We start from the raw sequence: 16229 nt of genomic DNA, 5'->3' as shown, positions 1-16229 counted from the left end.
CTTCTGTTTTTGCCACTGGTGGGTCCAGGCTCAGGAGTCAGCCGCTGGGGGATTCCCGCCCCCCGCCATTGATGATCTGGTGCCCCCCCCAGGATGCCCATGAAGTGCTTCTAAAATGCACCTTAAAAAAATAACAAATATAAGACTGCTTCCAACAGCTGATTCCACTGTTTATAAATGCTGCACTCTTTTCCTCCCTTTTTTCCTGCATTCATTCTGTCTTTAAGAGCATGATCTTATGTGTATACAGATACAAGCTTTAGGTATAAGTAGTTCTATGGCCTCATATGCATGCAGCTTGTACAATAATTTGCAAGACTAGGATCTGAGATTGCAACTTATTTGAGACAGGGACCACATTTTCTAGTTGTACTGGAAAAGACTAATGAACACCTTGGGACACTGAGACATATGTGCTTAATCTGCAAATGTTTTTATTTTGATGCACAAAACAGGAAACCCAGATAGAAGCATAGGACAGAACTGCAGTTTAGCAAATAGTGTTTTTCTCCTCTGAAATTCTGCCGTTCATTTTATTGTTTATTTAAAAAAAATAAAACACATTTGATAGTGGGAAACAAACCAAGAAATCCTTAATTAGATGACACAAACAAAAGGGAAATAGTAACTGAACTAGTACCAAAAGGAAAGAAAAAAAAAAGATATTTAAGAAAAAGAGGCGTACAGAAATGCCTGACCACAAGAAAAATGATCACGTTACAATTTACTATGCATTTATAGAGCCATCTGCATCATTAAAAAAAGGAGCTGAATAATGCATCTGACAATATGGAGACACTCACACTGGACTTGATATTTGTTCTAATCTTAACAGGTCACTTTCAATAAACATGCTGTTTATATATAAATTCACAGTGTCTGTGCACACAGTGTATAGGCACAGGATGTGCTATGGAATGGAATCTCATTACAGAGAAATTTATGGTTCCCATCATCTTGAAATAAGGAAATAAATCAAATTACTTTTCCTACTCTGAATGAACCTTTACATCAAGAGTAGCAAAGTATTTTTCCATCAATCTTCACATTGAAAGTTTCTCTCACCCTAAAATTTGCACCACATAAGTGAGAAATTCACAGCTTGGTAATAGTTTCCTGATATTTTACATCTCCTAGATGAAAGTATTTTCAGATTTTTAAAATTTCAAAAGTTCCCTTATTATTGGTGTTTATTTTAATACTAGCATTTACCCAAGAAATCTGTATATCTGCTGATATTTTGTGCCTTAAGTTCTGTCTCTACAGCCTCAAACATTCTCTTTCCCCCATTTCCATCACTGCTGCCTGATAAACAACTGTCAAAGGCAGTGCCATCACAACCATTTGCGTTTACTCATCAGATTTGCATACTGCAAAGTCCAGATCTCAATCCTTCAAGCATTTACTTGTGTGATTCATTTTATGTAGGAGAGCTGACCAACTGAGTTCAGTGAAACAAGTCATCATATTTGTGTTTGCAGGATCAGGGCAAAAAAAAGGGAAAAACAGCAGGAAGTGAAGGATCAGGCAACGAAAGGGTATCATAAAATACAATCTCTGAAACATGGTACAGGTGTAACTGAGCTACTTGTACATATAACTTCATTTGCAACTGTTCAAATTAATTTCCCCTCACAGCATTCTTTACCATACAAAGTTCTATTTTCAATGCTAGAAGAGTAAGAAGCAGCAGCAGCAGTTCATTAAGTTTCTGTATTTGCTAGTGTTTTGTGGGTCCATTTTAGGTAAAAGCATCAGTGCATTATATTGCAAAGTAAAACATATTTAAGTAACCTGTAAATTATGCAAAATTATGAAAAGGCCTCCTTGGATTAAATATGAGTAATGCTCTGGCACAAGGAAGTTTATATAGTTTAAATATTGTTTTGACTACCCTGCCATTCAAGTTGTATGTGATTTGCATGGAATTTCTATACTTTGTTGGCAATCAAGAGAAAAGTTAAATAACTGAAATCAACATAATACTATTTAAAAAAAAAAAACACTATAAAATGAATGTGAAATGACATTCACTTTTAAGAAGTTCTTATAAAAAAAGTGCACCAGATTTTAAAAAGTATGGTGTTTTTCTTAATAAAATATTAACTTAATTCAGGGATCAGCAACATATGGCCCCTAGAGTCAGAGTGTTTTGTTTGTGTCCATACTGAGGCTTGGAGCAAGGACCTATGCCCACACCACTGCCATCACTTCTCCCCACCAGCTGTAGCATGGCCGCAGCTTCCAACCAATGAGCAGCTGGGAAACATTGGCAGTGTGGATGCAGCTTCCTGCTGTCCAGCCCCAGGGTAGTTCCCAGCGATCTGTGTAGCATTACATCTGACCATTTTTTCTAATGAGAAACTTGACACTAGACTTTGTAAACAAGGAATCTCATCATCCTTTCAGTATTTCATTAAAATACTTTCCATTCAGTATTTAGTAAAAAGATAAATCACCATCACCTTTGCACCTCAACACAAGATTAATCTTAAAATGTAGATGCTATGTGTATAACAGGATGCATGTTTTAAGTTTTACCCTGCTAAGTTTAAAAATAAATCTTTGTATATTGCACATCCAAATACAAATATCTGTCTGCATGTCATTGTTCAAACTCATAAAACCTTTCAGTTTACAAACAATGCTATTGCAATAAAATTGATCCAGTGCATTTGACAGAGAGTGCATTGAGAGCTGTTTTACATGAATATAAAATCATACTCATCCTCTCTCTTCTTACACATTCAAAGTTGTTTCCTACAGAGATGCAAACTACTCGGGGAGATTAAGACTAGCTAATCAATAAATATGAAGGATCTGAACTCACAGCAAGTAATGGGAACACCCAGGAAATGTACTTAGCATATTATATTTTTCTGTTCATGAATAACAGAGAAAAATTCAGTGTGCTATGTTAATTTTAAATCATCTTTGGTGTGGTCTAAGTGATGTGACAACCTTTTAACATTTTCCCTTCTGAAGATAAATTCAAATGTCATTTAGATTATGAATAAAAAGAAATTATGATGGTCTTTATCTAGCCCTTAGTGGATGTTTTTTCTGTATCTTGCATTTTGCCACGCATTTTGGCACAGTCTACTCAAAGAGTCTACAGGCCTGAGCTATTTTGGAAAGGCTGTCCCTTTATATTATATTATGTTAGGAACTGACATAGTTCTCCCATTCAAATGATAGCTGTGAACAAGAAAAAGCCATAATTTTTACTGCTTAGGTTATTCCTGTCTAAAGTATTTAGCATTTTCTAAAATAAGAAAACCAGTTATGGATCCTTGATATATCCAAGAGATACTGATCAAATTTAGGCAGAGTACTGAAGAACCATTGCAAAATAGTTCTGTGCATGCAGGTAGGAGCCGTCTCCAGACATGGTCTGGGAGAACTACTGCTGGCACTTGGCACACTGAATGTTGAAAGCGGATGGGGTAATGTGAAATCGTATCTATAGAATGTGACACAAAACAAGCACATCTCATTTTCAGCTGCTGATTGATTTGGGCAGTGCTTTTTTTTTCCCCCCCCCTTTCAAGTCCTGCCAATTCCTCTTATTTCTATAAATGTATTAGTCCTAACAGGAATTGGCAGAGACCATCTTAAGCTACTGCATTTGTGTTTTGGCACCCCAGGTGCCATACATTTGTCGGTTCATAGAAAGAGTAGTATTCTGGGAAGAGAGAAAAATCTTGTATTCTTGTGTCTCGTAAGAAGTTTTATACCTGAGATGCACCAATTCCCATTGTTCTCCCAACTAAGTGCAAAAAAGCTGTATCTAGATATTTGCATAAGTCCACAACTAGTTTTTACTATCCTAAATTGAGGTAGTACATTTCATCAGGTTCCTTTCCAACAATTTAGGAAAGTTAAGAGCTTAAAAATAATGTCTCTTTGTAGAATTAATTGTATTAGCAACTATTAAAAAAAACTTATTTAGACACCAATACCCTTCTTCCCCACTTCAAACATTTTAACAGTTTGAATTCTCTTCTTTTTCTTTTCTTTTTTGAGTATGAAAATACTGTTTAGTCCATACTCCATTAGGACCTGTGGCATCTCTTGCAGCTTCAATAATGGAATCTGGAGTCATCCACCTCAGAAATACCAGAAAGAGAAAATTTAACACAGCAAACAGAGCAAAAATATACCCAGTTACTGATCCACAATGAGTGATTAGTCTGTCAAGCCGCTTGTCCATTGGTAATACTGTTTCATCTGCAACTCTGTCATATACCTAAAAGAGAAAGGAAACAATAGTTACATGCTGAGCAGCTGTCATTATGATACATTTTTATCTTTGAATATTAGGCTATGCCTTGTATCATATTTCTCAACTGACTACACCTTTGACGGGAGCACATAAAAAACTAAAAAGCCCTTTTCTGTGTTTAACAGAATATTTTTTAAAAGATTATCCATGAGAATAAACCAGAAATACAGAATAAGTTTCCATCCAAAGACAAATAATAATACCCATAAGAGCTATTATTAATTAATATAATGTATTTCTGTAGGGGAAAGTGAATGGCAATGCCCACTGCCTTAAAATGCAAGAACAAGGGAACTGTCAATTAAACAGAAGAGCAGCAAATTTAAGACAGATAAAAGGAAGACCATTTCCCCCATATTGGCCTACAGAACTCTATCCCCAACCTGGCAGTAAAGCTAAAAGCCTATTAGGTTCCAAAATAAAGGACCACAGACTTAGAGTTGATGAGTGTATTCAGATTCAAAACCAAAGGTTTTTTTCCCCCTTGAAAAAAAAAAATCTACTCATCCAAGCTCAAAGTCTTATTCAGTATGTTACCTCCCTGTTGTTGGGGAACCCTGGCACAGGACACAGCTTGTATGACTCACAAGGAATCCCCCCACACCCTCTCCCCTCCTCTACCTGAAGAAGAACCGATTACAAAAGACAACAAAGATGCAGTGGGAGCCGCATCTAAAGCCTTCCAGATAAGAAAGCAACTGCCCTAGGTCTCATTTGCATCCAAGACAGAACCAGACGACAGTTCATTTACATGGGAGATGGAGAACAGAAAGCCCGAAGCAAAGACTACAGTGAATTCTTTGTTCACAACAGGTAAAAATCCAAAACCCTGATGATGCAAGCCATCTATTGTTTCTGAAGAAACAAGGAGGTATCCCATCCAGTATATCTGCTACCCATAAGAATTTCAAGCTGGCTCCTAAGTGTCTGGTTACTCCTTAAAAACTTATGCTTTTCCTGATTGTTAAGCAGTTTCTTGAGATGTTCCAAACCAGATAACCCCTTGTCAATAGAAAACAATTATTTACACTATTAAAAGAATGCTTTGAAGAAGCTGAACCGAGAGTATAAAAATCTATAAAAGCAGGAAAGTTGCGCTTCAAGAGGAGAAATCTCTCTGACACCATCCACTGTTGTTCTCGAGAACTTGGAAGAAACAGACAGTCTCCCTTCAAGGATTATACTAAGAACTTTACCTATCAACCCGAGTGCCTTGGACTAGTGAGATCCCAGCTCTTGCTCTCTCTCTCTTTTCTCTCTAGGCATAGATTTCTGAACTTGAACTGTATTAGTTAAGCTTGAGCTAAGTTTCCCCAGGGTAGTACTGTAATTGTGTGCGTTTGTTTTCCTTTGCATGTCTATTACTACCAGTACCATTATACATTTCATATACTTAGCAATAAATAACTTTTATAGTCAAACCAGTAGTAATTGGGTGTATGTTTTCTTCTCCACTTTCCTTCCCCACTTGCTCTGCAGCAGTGCTTCTTTTGACCCAGGCTGATTGACCCAGTTTAGCTCAGACGTGCCCTAATGAACTGAATGCTGGCTCATGAGGGTGTCAGCTGAACACCCAGCCAGATTCAGAGCTTTTCTGTTTACCTGTGTGCTTGTGTCTGACTGCAGTTTATTGTTGCTCTGATGAACTGATTCTTGGCATATGAGGGTGTCAGCCTGTCCATACTGATCAACCTGGCCAAGTCAGGCGTGTCATGTTTATCTGTGTGTGTGTGACTGATTTAGTGACTGGAAGAACCCAGCCCCACTGAAACTGAGTCCTGCAAGAAAGCTCCATTGGGGGTGAGGACTTGCAGAAGGGAGATATACAGCTCTGTACAGAAACACAAGCAACACATTGATAGAATTACAGAGACCATAGAAGTGTATCCATAATAAATAAGCACACCCCAAAGTGATGGGCAAATCTGGTAATAAGTAATCTTCAACATGACACTGAGAAGCTTAATATTTATTTACTTGCAAAGCTCTATGTTCTCACATTTTGTGAGAAAGTCTATATCCTTAGAATTGTTTTCTTCCTTTTGGAAAGAAGCCTCAAGCTGTCACTGTCACAAATATAGGCATTTTTTTATCTATGTAAATAGACTTCCAATTTTAAACACGTACCAACAAATCAGATAAATCTGGATATTAACCACCAGATTTGCCACAAGATTGCTTTTTAATCCATACAAATGAGATACTTCTAAGCTTAAATTCTAACCTATGTTTGTACTCAGTCACTGTATGCAGAGACAGGAGATTGTATGGCTTTTTGATTAAAAAAAATATAAACAAACTCAAGAGTTAATATGATTACACTTTTGCCTAAAAAATAATTTCCTTTTATTCAGAATTGCAAAAAGAGAAAGCTTTGCTACAGTGAAGGGCTGCAGAACAAATACCTTCACAGATGAACAGAAGGCTAAATTACCAGAGCCATGTACCAGAAAAACCTGCAATAATCATTACTACAAGCTAATCTAATTTAGCTTTAAAAGCTGACAAGTTAAGTAAAGTATACCTAGTTTTAATTCTTCAGTTTTGTTTTCCATTTTTTATTATACACTCCCGTTTCACAGGAACAGCAATATTTGTGTCCACTATCTGATCATAGTAAACCCATTTAAAAAAAAACAAAAACAAAAGAATAATATTATTTTGACATAAAAGTCCTCTGCCTTCATAGTGATTTAAAGAGAGATGGGGAGAAACTTTCTATAAGACTAATCTCTGTTGGAATTCTCTATTTATTTACTCTTGCTGATGCACAAAAACAACAACAAAAAAGAAAATCTGATTCTTAGGGTTATCTGGAAGCTTCCTCAACAAGCTGTAAAACAGTTATTTATTACAGGTAATTTTACCATCATCACCAACTTCTAGAAAGTGTTCACCCTACAGTAGGTTTCTACACCAAAAGCGACTCAAACTATGGCAACTTCTTATCCAGCATAACCACAGCTTGTATATGTTCTGTTATATTTAGATATAACTAATATCTTAATTTAGTCACTAATATTTAACCTTGCTAGTCTGAGTCAGAGTGGCAGCATGTTCCTTCTTGTGAAATATGTAAACCAATTGCTAGGCCAACTCTAAGTGTGGAATCTCATGAAAACAAGGGATTGCATAGATATAAATGATATCATTATTTGCTTATCAAAACTGTTATCAATTGATATGGCAGTATACTTTGTATTTGGAAGACTAGTGACTGGGGAAGGAAACAAACCAAACACATTCAATGCAAGTCAATCAGATAATACATAAACCTATTTGTAGAGAGGTACTGCATTTATTCATATCCAAGACAACCCCCCCAATAATTAAATTCTATACATGGAAAAAAAAACCAGTCTATAAATTTGTTAGTTTTGGAATCTAATTACTGGAGGGTTATCTTTAATTCATCTCTCCACTGCTGCAAGGGGGGCAGGCAGTGTGGGGAGGTCAAGCAGCTTGCTCTCTGCTGGGCCTGTCCTTCTGTAGCCTCTGCTCTTCCCACTTCCCCACTGCAGTACTAGCCAGCGTCACTAAGCACGGCTGCATCTAACCGCACCACTGCTGCAGGGCGGGGCTGGGGCTGTGCTCAATGCCCCAAACCAAAACACAGATGTAGCCTGCCAGCACACAACAGAAGTTGTGAGGAAGCCCTCCAGTAATAAGATTAGTGGGGAGCAGAGACTGGAGGAAAGCAGGAGAGAAAAGTGTTGGGTGGGGAAGAGATGGGAGAGAACAGGCTGAGTGGGGAGATGGAGGGGTGAGAAGGCTGCAGGGGAAGAGGGGGGCAGGAGCTGTGGCTATGGCCCCAACCCTGGGTAAGTGCTGGAGCCCGAGCCACAACAGCTGCCTACCCTGCCACTGCCTTCCTTCATACACAATTCCAAGACAGGCTTCCCTGCTTCATGTTAAATGGGGGGAGGAGCAGCTCATCTTAGAATCAAGTATAGTATGTTTCACAGTGAACTCACATTTTAAGAGACTACTAAAACAAGTCTACATACTTTCTCAGTTCTTGCTGCAACATTCCTCCAGGTATAGAATGTCTTCACTTTGTTATGAATAATTTCTGGGGCTAGCGATGTTCCTGATCTCAGCTGCAGCATAGCTTTTTCCAAGCCATCACACAGCGATTTCACTGAGGGCTCACATAAGATAATAAGATCTTCTGGTAGCACTTCTGGGATTCCACCAACTCTTGTACTCACCACCTTTGGAGACAAGACAATTAAAAATACACCTGCTGCATAATACAATCAACTGAAATAGAGCAGACAACACAGATGAGCAGTAATACTTCAAACGAAGCAAATGATTCACTCCAGTAATTGCTGTACAGCCAATTCACCTGTCTGAAGACTGAAGGCCCGAGCTCTGAAAAGCAACTAGGACAGCAAATTAGCACATGTTCAAAATTGACGCTTTGGTAAGGAACTGACATGGGGGTGAACAGAAGTCAGAGCCACTTCTCCCCTTCCTCCCCTCAACATGTAAAAATAAAATTTGTTTTCCTAAAAGATATGTGTCACAGGATCCAATTCCCTTGGGATATACAGACAGATGTACCAGTTGTATACATATGAAAGGATACCGATATAAACTGTTACAATGAAACCAATTTCACTGGCATGATTCTGTAGCAAAACAACTGCAAAAAACTTTTACCTTGCTTCATCAGGAGCAAAGTTAAGGCGATTTAGTGAGCCTGTATTGCTACAGAATCAAGCAGATGTGCATTCCTGAGGGCAGCTCTTCCTTTCCTTTTAAAGCAATTAAAGGTCCAGACCCTTGGATTCTCTCCTCACCCCCACCCACCTACCTCAAGAAAACAATAAACCAGTAAGTTGATTTAGAAATGGCTATTCTTACCTCAGCTCTTACCCACTCATGTTTTACAGCTCTAAGATCACTCAAATGTTTACATAAACATTCTTAAACATTTGGGAATGTTAATTTGAACCTGAATAAAAGCCATCATTTAAAAAGCAACGTAATAAAAGCATGAAGATTCCTGTAATGTATGTTATTATTTACAGTGTTAGCCAACAATAAGAAAGTTGCAGAACTCTCCACAAGACAGGATGGCAAATGGATAGTCACTTGTAGCAAGTGGGGGAATAAGGCAGAATCTACTCACACAGAAAGCTGGAAAGGAAGAGGGCTCCAGTATTCATCATTAACTGCTAGCATTTTAGACATTCTCCATATTTAATGAGTACCTTCAGAATGGGGTTATTTGTGTCCAAAAGCTTGCCATGAAGAATTTTCCCAATTATTTGAGCTAGTCTAATAAAAGATATCGATTTACCCAAATAACCTTGTCTGCCTATGTCCTTAGACCAACAACAACTACAGCCTACACCCCTAAGAAGTCTACAGAACACATATACCCCTGACAATCACAAGTTACAGCTACACCTTATATACTAAAATCCCCATATTCTAGAGGTGTGCCCTTCAATAAAAAGTATGGCTAATGCCACAACTGGAGAACTTTTAGGTTAAAATATTCACATTATCCTAAGAAGCAGGCCATGCCACTGTTACAAAGGAAAGTAAAAACCCTAGTCATCCTTGACAGTCTGAGCCGTAGAAATATCCCTTCCCAACTCAAAAACAAGTACATGGTTCTACTGTGAACTTGTGAGTAAGAACCACTAGACAGTTGTCCGTGAGGTTTAAGTACCATCAGAGTACCTGCACATGCAAGCCAAGTTTTCACTTAAGAGCTGTAGCTTATGCTCAGTGCTTCTGAAGGTAAACACCAGACAGCCAAATAGTATATTCATCCCTCTCCTTACCAAATAAGCCATTTTTGGGAAGAAGGTGAGCAAGGACATGGGTTTAGATCCCTTCCACATGGAGACTGTGTTTACTTTCTTCCTCTTTGTGGTGAAACTAATATACATCTAAACTCAAACAACACCCCTACCCTATCACACTACCCCTTCCATAAACTTATCAAGCTCCATCTTAAAGCAATTCTGTGTGACCTTTTTTCTCCCCGCAGGTGTGTCAAACTGACACCTTATGATCAGTAATTATCCATATAAAGAGCTTATAGATCCACAAATAAAATGCATTGTTACAACTGTTAATTTCAAATATAACAAATTATATTTATACATGTGCTCTGTGTAACTCAGATTCTTTTACCTGTAAACCACAGCTGGCTGCTTCCACAATTGCCATACAGAAGGCTTCAGTGAGAGAAGTGTTGAGAAAAATGTGACCCTGAACCAAGACATTTCTAACATCCTGATGTTCCAAAGCCCCTAGAAGACGCACTCTGAATATAGAACAAAGAATCAGAATAAAAACCAGTGTCATATTTTGTAATAATAAATGCCATATAACATTACTCAAATATTCTGATAGAAGCAGCTTACCAAGCTTGCTATTACTGTTCGAGTGGCACTGAAACATTCGCATTCCAAGTTCTTTGCACCTTCATTAAAAAACCCTCTATATTCAGTTTGAATAGTTCGGTTTTATTTTTCAGAAGAGTAAAAGATTTTCTGGCAAGTACCTCCAGACTGCTGCTCCCATGTCTCTAGATTTAAGACTAAAGATTTAAGTTAATACTCCATGTTTACCAGTGTTGCTCTATTCAGATAAAATGGGTACCTTTTGAGCACATTTAATCAATTCTAAAATTTCAGGGAGGTGCTAGCTATCAATGGGTAGCATGATATTGATTTTGAAAAAACTATAAAACCAGAAACAGGAAGCACGATCATCCTGAAGGATTTCTCTCAAACCAAACCAAACAAACAGAATAAAGGTGTCCCCATTCCCTCGTTCTTCCAAACAAGATGAACTGTCATGGGGAAAAGAGCGGGGAGTTGAAGGAACTTTGAGATGAAAGCACACATTTTGTTTGTTTGTTTTCTACTTCAGTGCATTTTGTCACCATAAACATGGATAAAACAAACCTGTCGTGAAGTTGGTATCTTTCACGTACTTCTTCCAAAACAATTCGTTTTGGTCCTTCTCCTCCAACTAAAAAATTTAAGTCTGGATATTTCTGACAAAGTTCAGGAATTATACCACTAAGCAAGTCTATACCTGAAAGTACAACAATGACACAGTTTAAGTAAACACATTTTCAACTTACCCAAGATTATTGCACAAGGCCTCAAAATCTTAAGTGCCCAAATGTGCAAGATTAAAGTTTAGGTCTATAAACCAATTTACATAATTAATAACCCTCATGAAGTCCCTGAATGAGATTCTTATTTGAGTTGCAACTTATTTATGTTGGAAAAACTAGCCCAAATTGCATCAGCTCTGGCCAGAAGAATTATCATAAGCAGGTACTGAAGACAAGAAGTGCTGGCTCTCCCTAAGGACTTTGCTGCAATTTGCCACAAGAGGTGCAGCCTAAAGGTAAAGGGGGTCAACTTTTGCAAACCCACCTGATTCTGGACTGACCCAAGGACTGATGCAAATGTTAGAGCATTCCCAGATGTAATTAAGACAGACACCCTCCTCCCACAGCTAACTGAAGTTTGGGTAGCAGTACTACCAACACTATCAATGTAAAGTCTGTAAAATCCCAAAATTTAAACAAATCTGACTGAAATGCAAGTTTTCTACAAAACCCAAAACCACATAATTTTTGTCCAGTTTTCAGCGGACATGGCCTGAATTTCTCTGAGAGAGAATGCACTCCCATAAAATGCATGCAAATATTACAGTTGGGGGGGCTTCTTTTTGTTTAAGGGCAGGGGAGCTGTTTGTCAGTTTTACAGATTCTAGGTACTATTAGAAAAACAAATAATTTTAATTGCTTACTAATATAGAAGGGTATAACTAAAACAGCATAGTGAAAAAATGAGTACTGTTTTGTGTAACAATCCAATATTAATTTATAATACAAGAAGGAACTTTTCTAATCATTTTGAGAGAATCCCTTTAGGGAAGGACTAAAGTGAGTCTCAGGTCAAGAAATATAAACATCAATAAATTGCAGGGTTTCTTTTGTCTATATGAAACACTTGATTCTTGTCCAATACGAAAAATAAAAACTAAGAAAACAATTAAACTGAGGCTACAGTGCTTTCTGCAAAATGCCACCAAAGAAAATAACTGTAGGTGTGACCCAGAAACACTATATGTGCCATTTCCAACAGAAGTCTCCTACAGTCCGAAGGCCAGCAAGTGGCCTATGGAGGCACATGAATCTATTCTCCTACCTCGAAGAACCCACCACTAATGTCTTTTAAGTTCCAAATTGACCAAGCTGATGAATAAGTTACCAATGACTTCAAAGATGCCACATGACTGACAAGAACTGACCACATAGAGCCAATTTCCATGCCCAGTGCTCAGATGAAATCAAAAGGAAATTATCCCTTATGATCAGTTCTCTGTACTCAATTAATGAGAGTAGGGGGGAGAAAGGAACAAAAACCCAGCCATTTCAAATTCAACTCCATTCTCAATTGAGGACACATCATTCTATATTCACCACAGAACATTTCTTACCACACACTAAAAGGGGAAAAAAAAATACTCTGAAATGTGACTTACAGGTTGGACCTCATTACCTTTCCTGTAAACAAGCCTGCTGACAACAACAATAGTTATTGCGCTATTATCCCTTCTGGACGGGTCTGGAGTTAAGTCAGTAGGGTCTACAGCATTGGGGATGACAGACACGATCTCAGGATCCAGTGCTGCTCTTAGTACAGTATTTTCCTTGCTAGTGTAAGAGACACAAATGATGTGATTTGTATCGCACAGTGACACCGTTAGGAGTTTGTTTGTAAGTATTGAACTGACATCAGCAAATCCAAAGAGAGAATGGTCTGTAAAAACTGTCCGTAAACCCATTGTCTTGGCGTGAAAGAGTGCATCATGAGCCATGGCAGAAAATGAACTATGTGAGTGGATTATGGTGACTCTCTCTCGCACGAAGATGTACCTGAGCAAAGGCAGACTGTGGAAGAGTGTTGTTGCAGTAGATTGATTGTACATGACCTTCAAAGGTAAGTAATAGACCTTCAGACCATTGGTGAGATAACGAATGCCTTTTCGACTTCCATATGCATGAGTGACAATTATAACTTTGTGCCCTCTTTCAATCAGGCACTGTGACAGCTGGTAGATGTGACTTTCCACTCCTCCCATGTTTGGATAAAAAAAGTCAGATACCATGCATATACTGTGCGTTCGAATGCCCCATGCTGGGGGTCTCCCACAGTTAACAACAGAGAAAGCAGCAGCGAGAAACTGCTCCTGATCTCCTATTCTTCTGCAAGCCATACTTGGAACAACTTTAACAGTCAGTCCTTCCAGTAGCTTTTCATAGTATATAGGTAAGGAGCAGGCTCAAATCTGAAAGGAGAAAAAAGGAAATAATTACAATCACAAATAAAATAGCATACAGTTCAAGACTGTTATTTCCACCAGGACATTCATGATACAGCATCATAACCATTTGTTTCTTCAAGGTTGGCACTAGCTTTTGAGAAGTTCCACGCAAAGTAAAAATGTTTGTTCAATTACAAGTACAGTAGAATGCGCCAGCTTCCCTAGCCACATCCTGGCCTTGACACGTATTTTCAATAAAAATATAGCAAGTAAAATATAACATTTGTTGGGTGAGGGAAGTACTCTTATTCTGAGGCTCACTGTGATTCCCTCCCCTCAATCCACAAACCCTAAACCAAGGAGATTAAAAACACCCAACCAACAAAAAGAAGTATCAGAAGGAAGGCAGAAGACTAGATCCTCTGCTGCAACTATTCTGCAAAGACGCCACAACACTGGAATAGAGAACGGGGGATAATCCACAGCTAATTGATCAGCTAGTCACCAGTGAACTTCGCTGCTTTGCCATGAAAGCTGCATAACCATATGAAGCACTCTCATTCTGTGAAGCACTGTCACAGCCACACAGTATTTCCAAAAGAGCATCAGACTCTGTAACAAGGGCAAACTCCCTACTTAGAAGGGGAAAATAAATAAAGGAACACAACCTGGGGAGTTGCCAAGTTTCTATAACATACACTTAGACCAGAGGTTCCAGGCATGTAATCAGTGTTCATATTATTCATTAACTCCAAAGAGAGTTTCCCATAAAATAAAACAAAACACAAAGCAACCTCCCCTGACAAACAAATCTGTATTTGCAGATGCCTTGGCAAGACAACAGTCATGCTTTCTGCAGTGAAACCATCTATGACTACAATATGAGACATTTAAACAAAACCAGTTGAGGGTTGTTGAGGGTCACCTGGTCTAACCCCTGCACCCTGCCGTGGCACAGGAGGTGTTTTTTCTCAACTCTCTGAAGTGAAGGAAGATGAAAGTCACAGGGCAGCCAAGCTGGCAGGGACCTCCTGAGGTCCTTGAGTCCTGCCTGAAGAAACTCTGGCTGCATTTTTCTCTCCATGTTTTCATTTACATGCTCCCCCATCCACAGCCCCACCAAGCCCCAAAATATCCTGGTCAACCTCCTCCTGGCCCTAGCCAAGCTCACAATCCATCTGACTGAGAAGGAGGCCCTGAACAGAAAGACCGCACCCCCCACACCCCAATGGACTTTGGGGTCAGTTTTCTGTCCCTCATCCACTTACATCTACGGGCAGAACTAAACTGGGAAGTATCCACTGACTCCTTGGACTCATTCGAGAGCCTGTGGGTGCTGCCCAGTGTGCTCTGTTCAGTGTCTCCCTTTGGCACTCTCGTTACTAAGCTCCGACCAGCATTCCCATCCCTTTTTTCTTTATTATTATTTGTCCCCATCTTCTTTGAAGCATGGCAATTGTGGTGCTCCAGCAGCCTGCCACATCTCGTGCACTGGCATCCCCACGCTTCCAAACAGCAGCGGGGGCACTTGAACTCAAGCTCATCACACAAACTTCAGTTCAAATGTCCTCATCGCTATTCTCAAGTGCAGGGATGTTGTCAAAGCATCGCTATGTCTCCCCACACTTCCAAACCGCAGCAGGGGCGCTCCCAAGAAGGCTGGTTCAACGAGCTTGAGTTCAAGCACCCCTGCTGCCATGTAGACACCAACACACCAGACATGGTGGTGCTTTAATTAGAGCGGCTCTTGCTAAAGAGCTCTAATTAAAACATCAACCCCCACTCCCTGCAAGCAGGTGTAAAAGTGCCCATCGTTTTCCTTGCTGGGTGCCCTCTGAAGCAGCCTCAAAAGAAGGCGATTTCCAGCCCTATGCCAGGGCACACTTGCAGTGGTGCAATTTGCACCCCCCTGCATTGATGCCCTGTCCCCGTGGTAGAGTCAGGGGACAGGGCTGAGGCAGGGGCTGCACGAAGTGAACCCTGGAGCCCCCCTAGCACGGGGGCCCCGCTCACAGGCGGGAATGGGTTATTCCTGTGCCACCCACACCCCCGCGAGCGCTGCCAAGTGGTTCAGTCCACCCGGCAGCCACGCCGAACCGAACGGCCCCTCTGGAGGGGGAAGGGGGCGATTGGTGGAGGAGGAGGGACGCCGTTTCGTACTTGCCGGCTCCCACCGCACGCGACTGGCCCCCATTTCCGGGTGGGAAGCGGCTCGCGCGCGCGCAAAACCACTTCCATCGCCTGGGCAACCGCCCTTCCTTTCCTAGCGCCGGATGTGTCGCGCGGGCGCGGGCGCGGGCGCGGAGCCCGGCAGCCAATGGGATCTGCCCTCCATTGTCGGCGAGGGGAAGGAAGGGAGTGACGTCGGGAAGGGCCTGCCTGTTCTTTTTACCCTTTCTTCGCCAGTAGCGTTCCCCTGCTGCACAGAGCGTGTGTGCGCATGCGTGCCAGCTGGGGCGGTACCTGCTCGGCTAGGTAGAGAAGGGTCAAGAGTGAGGGGCACTATTAGTGAGGGGCAGGGCATATAATTCTCCCCCCCATCCCATAATCATACACCTCTCCCCTCCCTCTCTGCCCCCCGCCCCTTTTTTTGGTACTGGAAATATGCCCCCGACCATGCAGC

At 40.3% G+C, this 16229-nt stretch overlaps 1 protein-coding gene across 1 annotated transcript; it reads right to left on the bottom strand.

Annotated features, from left to right (window-relative positions):
- Positions 1–423: 423 nt before the first annotated feature.
- Positions 424–15904, bottom strand: PIGA (phosphatidylinositol glycan anchor biosynthesis class A). The gene is made up of 6 exons (XM_090063272.1): positions 15767–15904; positions 12841–13630; positions 11224–11356; positions 10445–10577; positions 8293–8499; positions 424–4249 (listed from the first exon to the last, which is right to left on the bottom strand). Exons 2-6 carry the CDS (start codon positions 13556–13558, stop codon positions 3986–3988), a joined length of 1455 nt encoding a protein of 484 aa, XP_089919398.1. The 5' UTR covers positions 13559–13630; positions 15767–15904; the 3' UTR covers positions 424–3985.
- Between the last annotated feature and the right edge of the window lie 325 nt (positions 15905–16229).

The sequence above is a fragment of the Crocodylus siamensis genome, chromosome 1 (genome assembly GCF_052110815.1).
Source record: "Crocodylus siamensis isolate JL-2025a chromosome 1, ASM5211081v1, whole genome shotgun sequence".
NCBI lineage: Eukaryota > Metazoa > Chordata > Crocodylia > Crocodylidae > Crocodylus > Crocodylus siamensis.
Note: the sequence above shows the minus strand (reverse complement) of the source record. Positions and strands in the feature narration are given on the sequence as shown.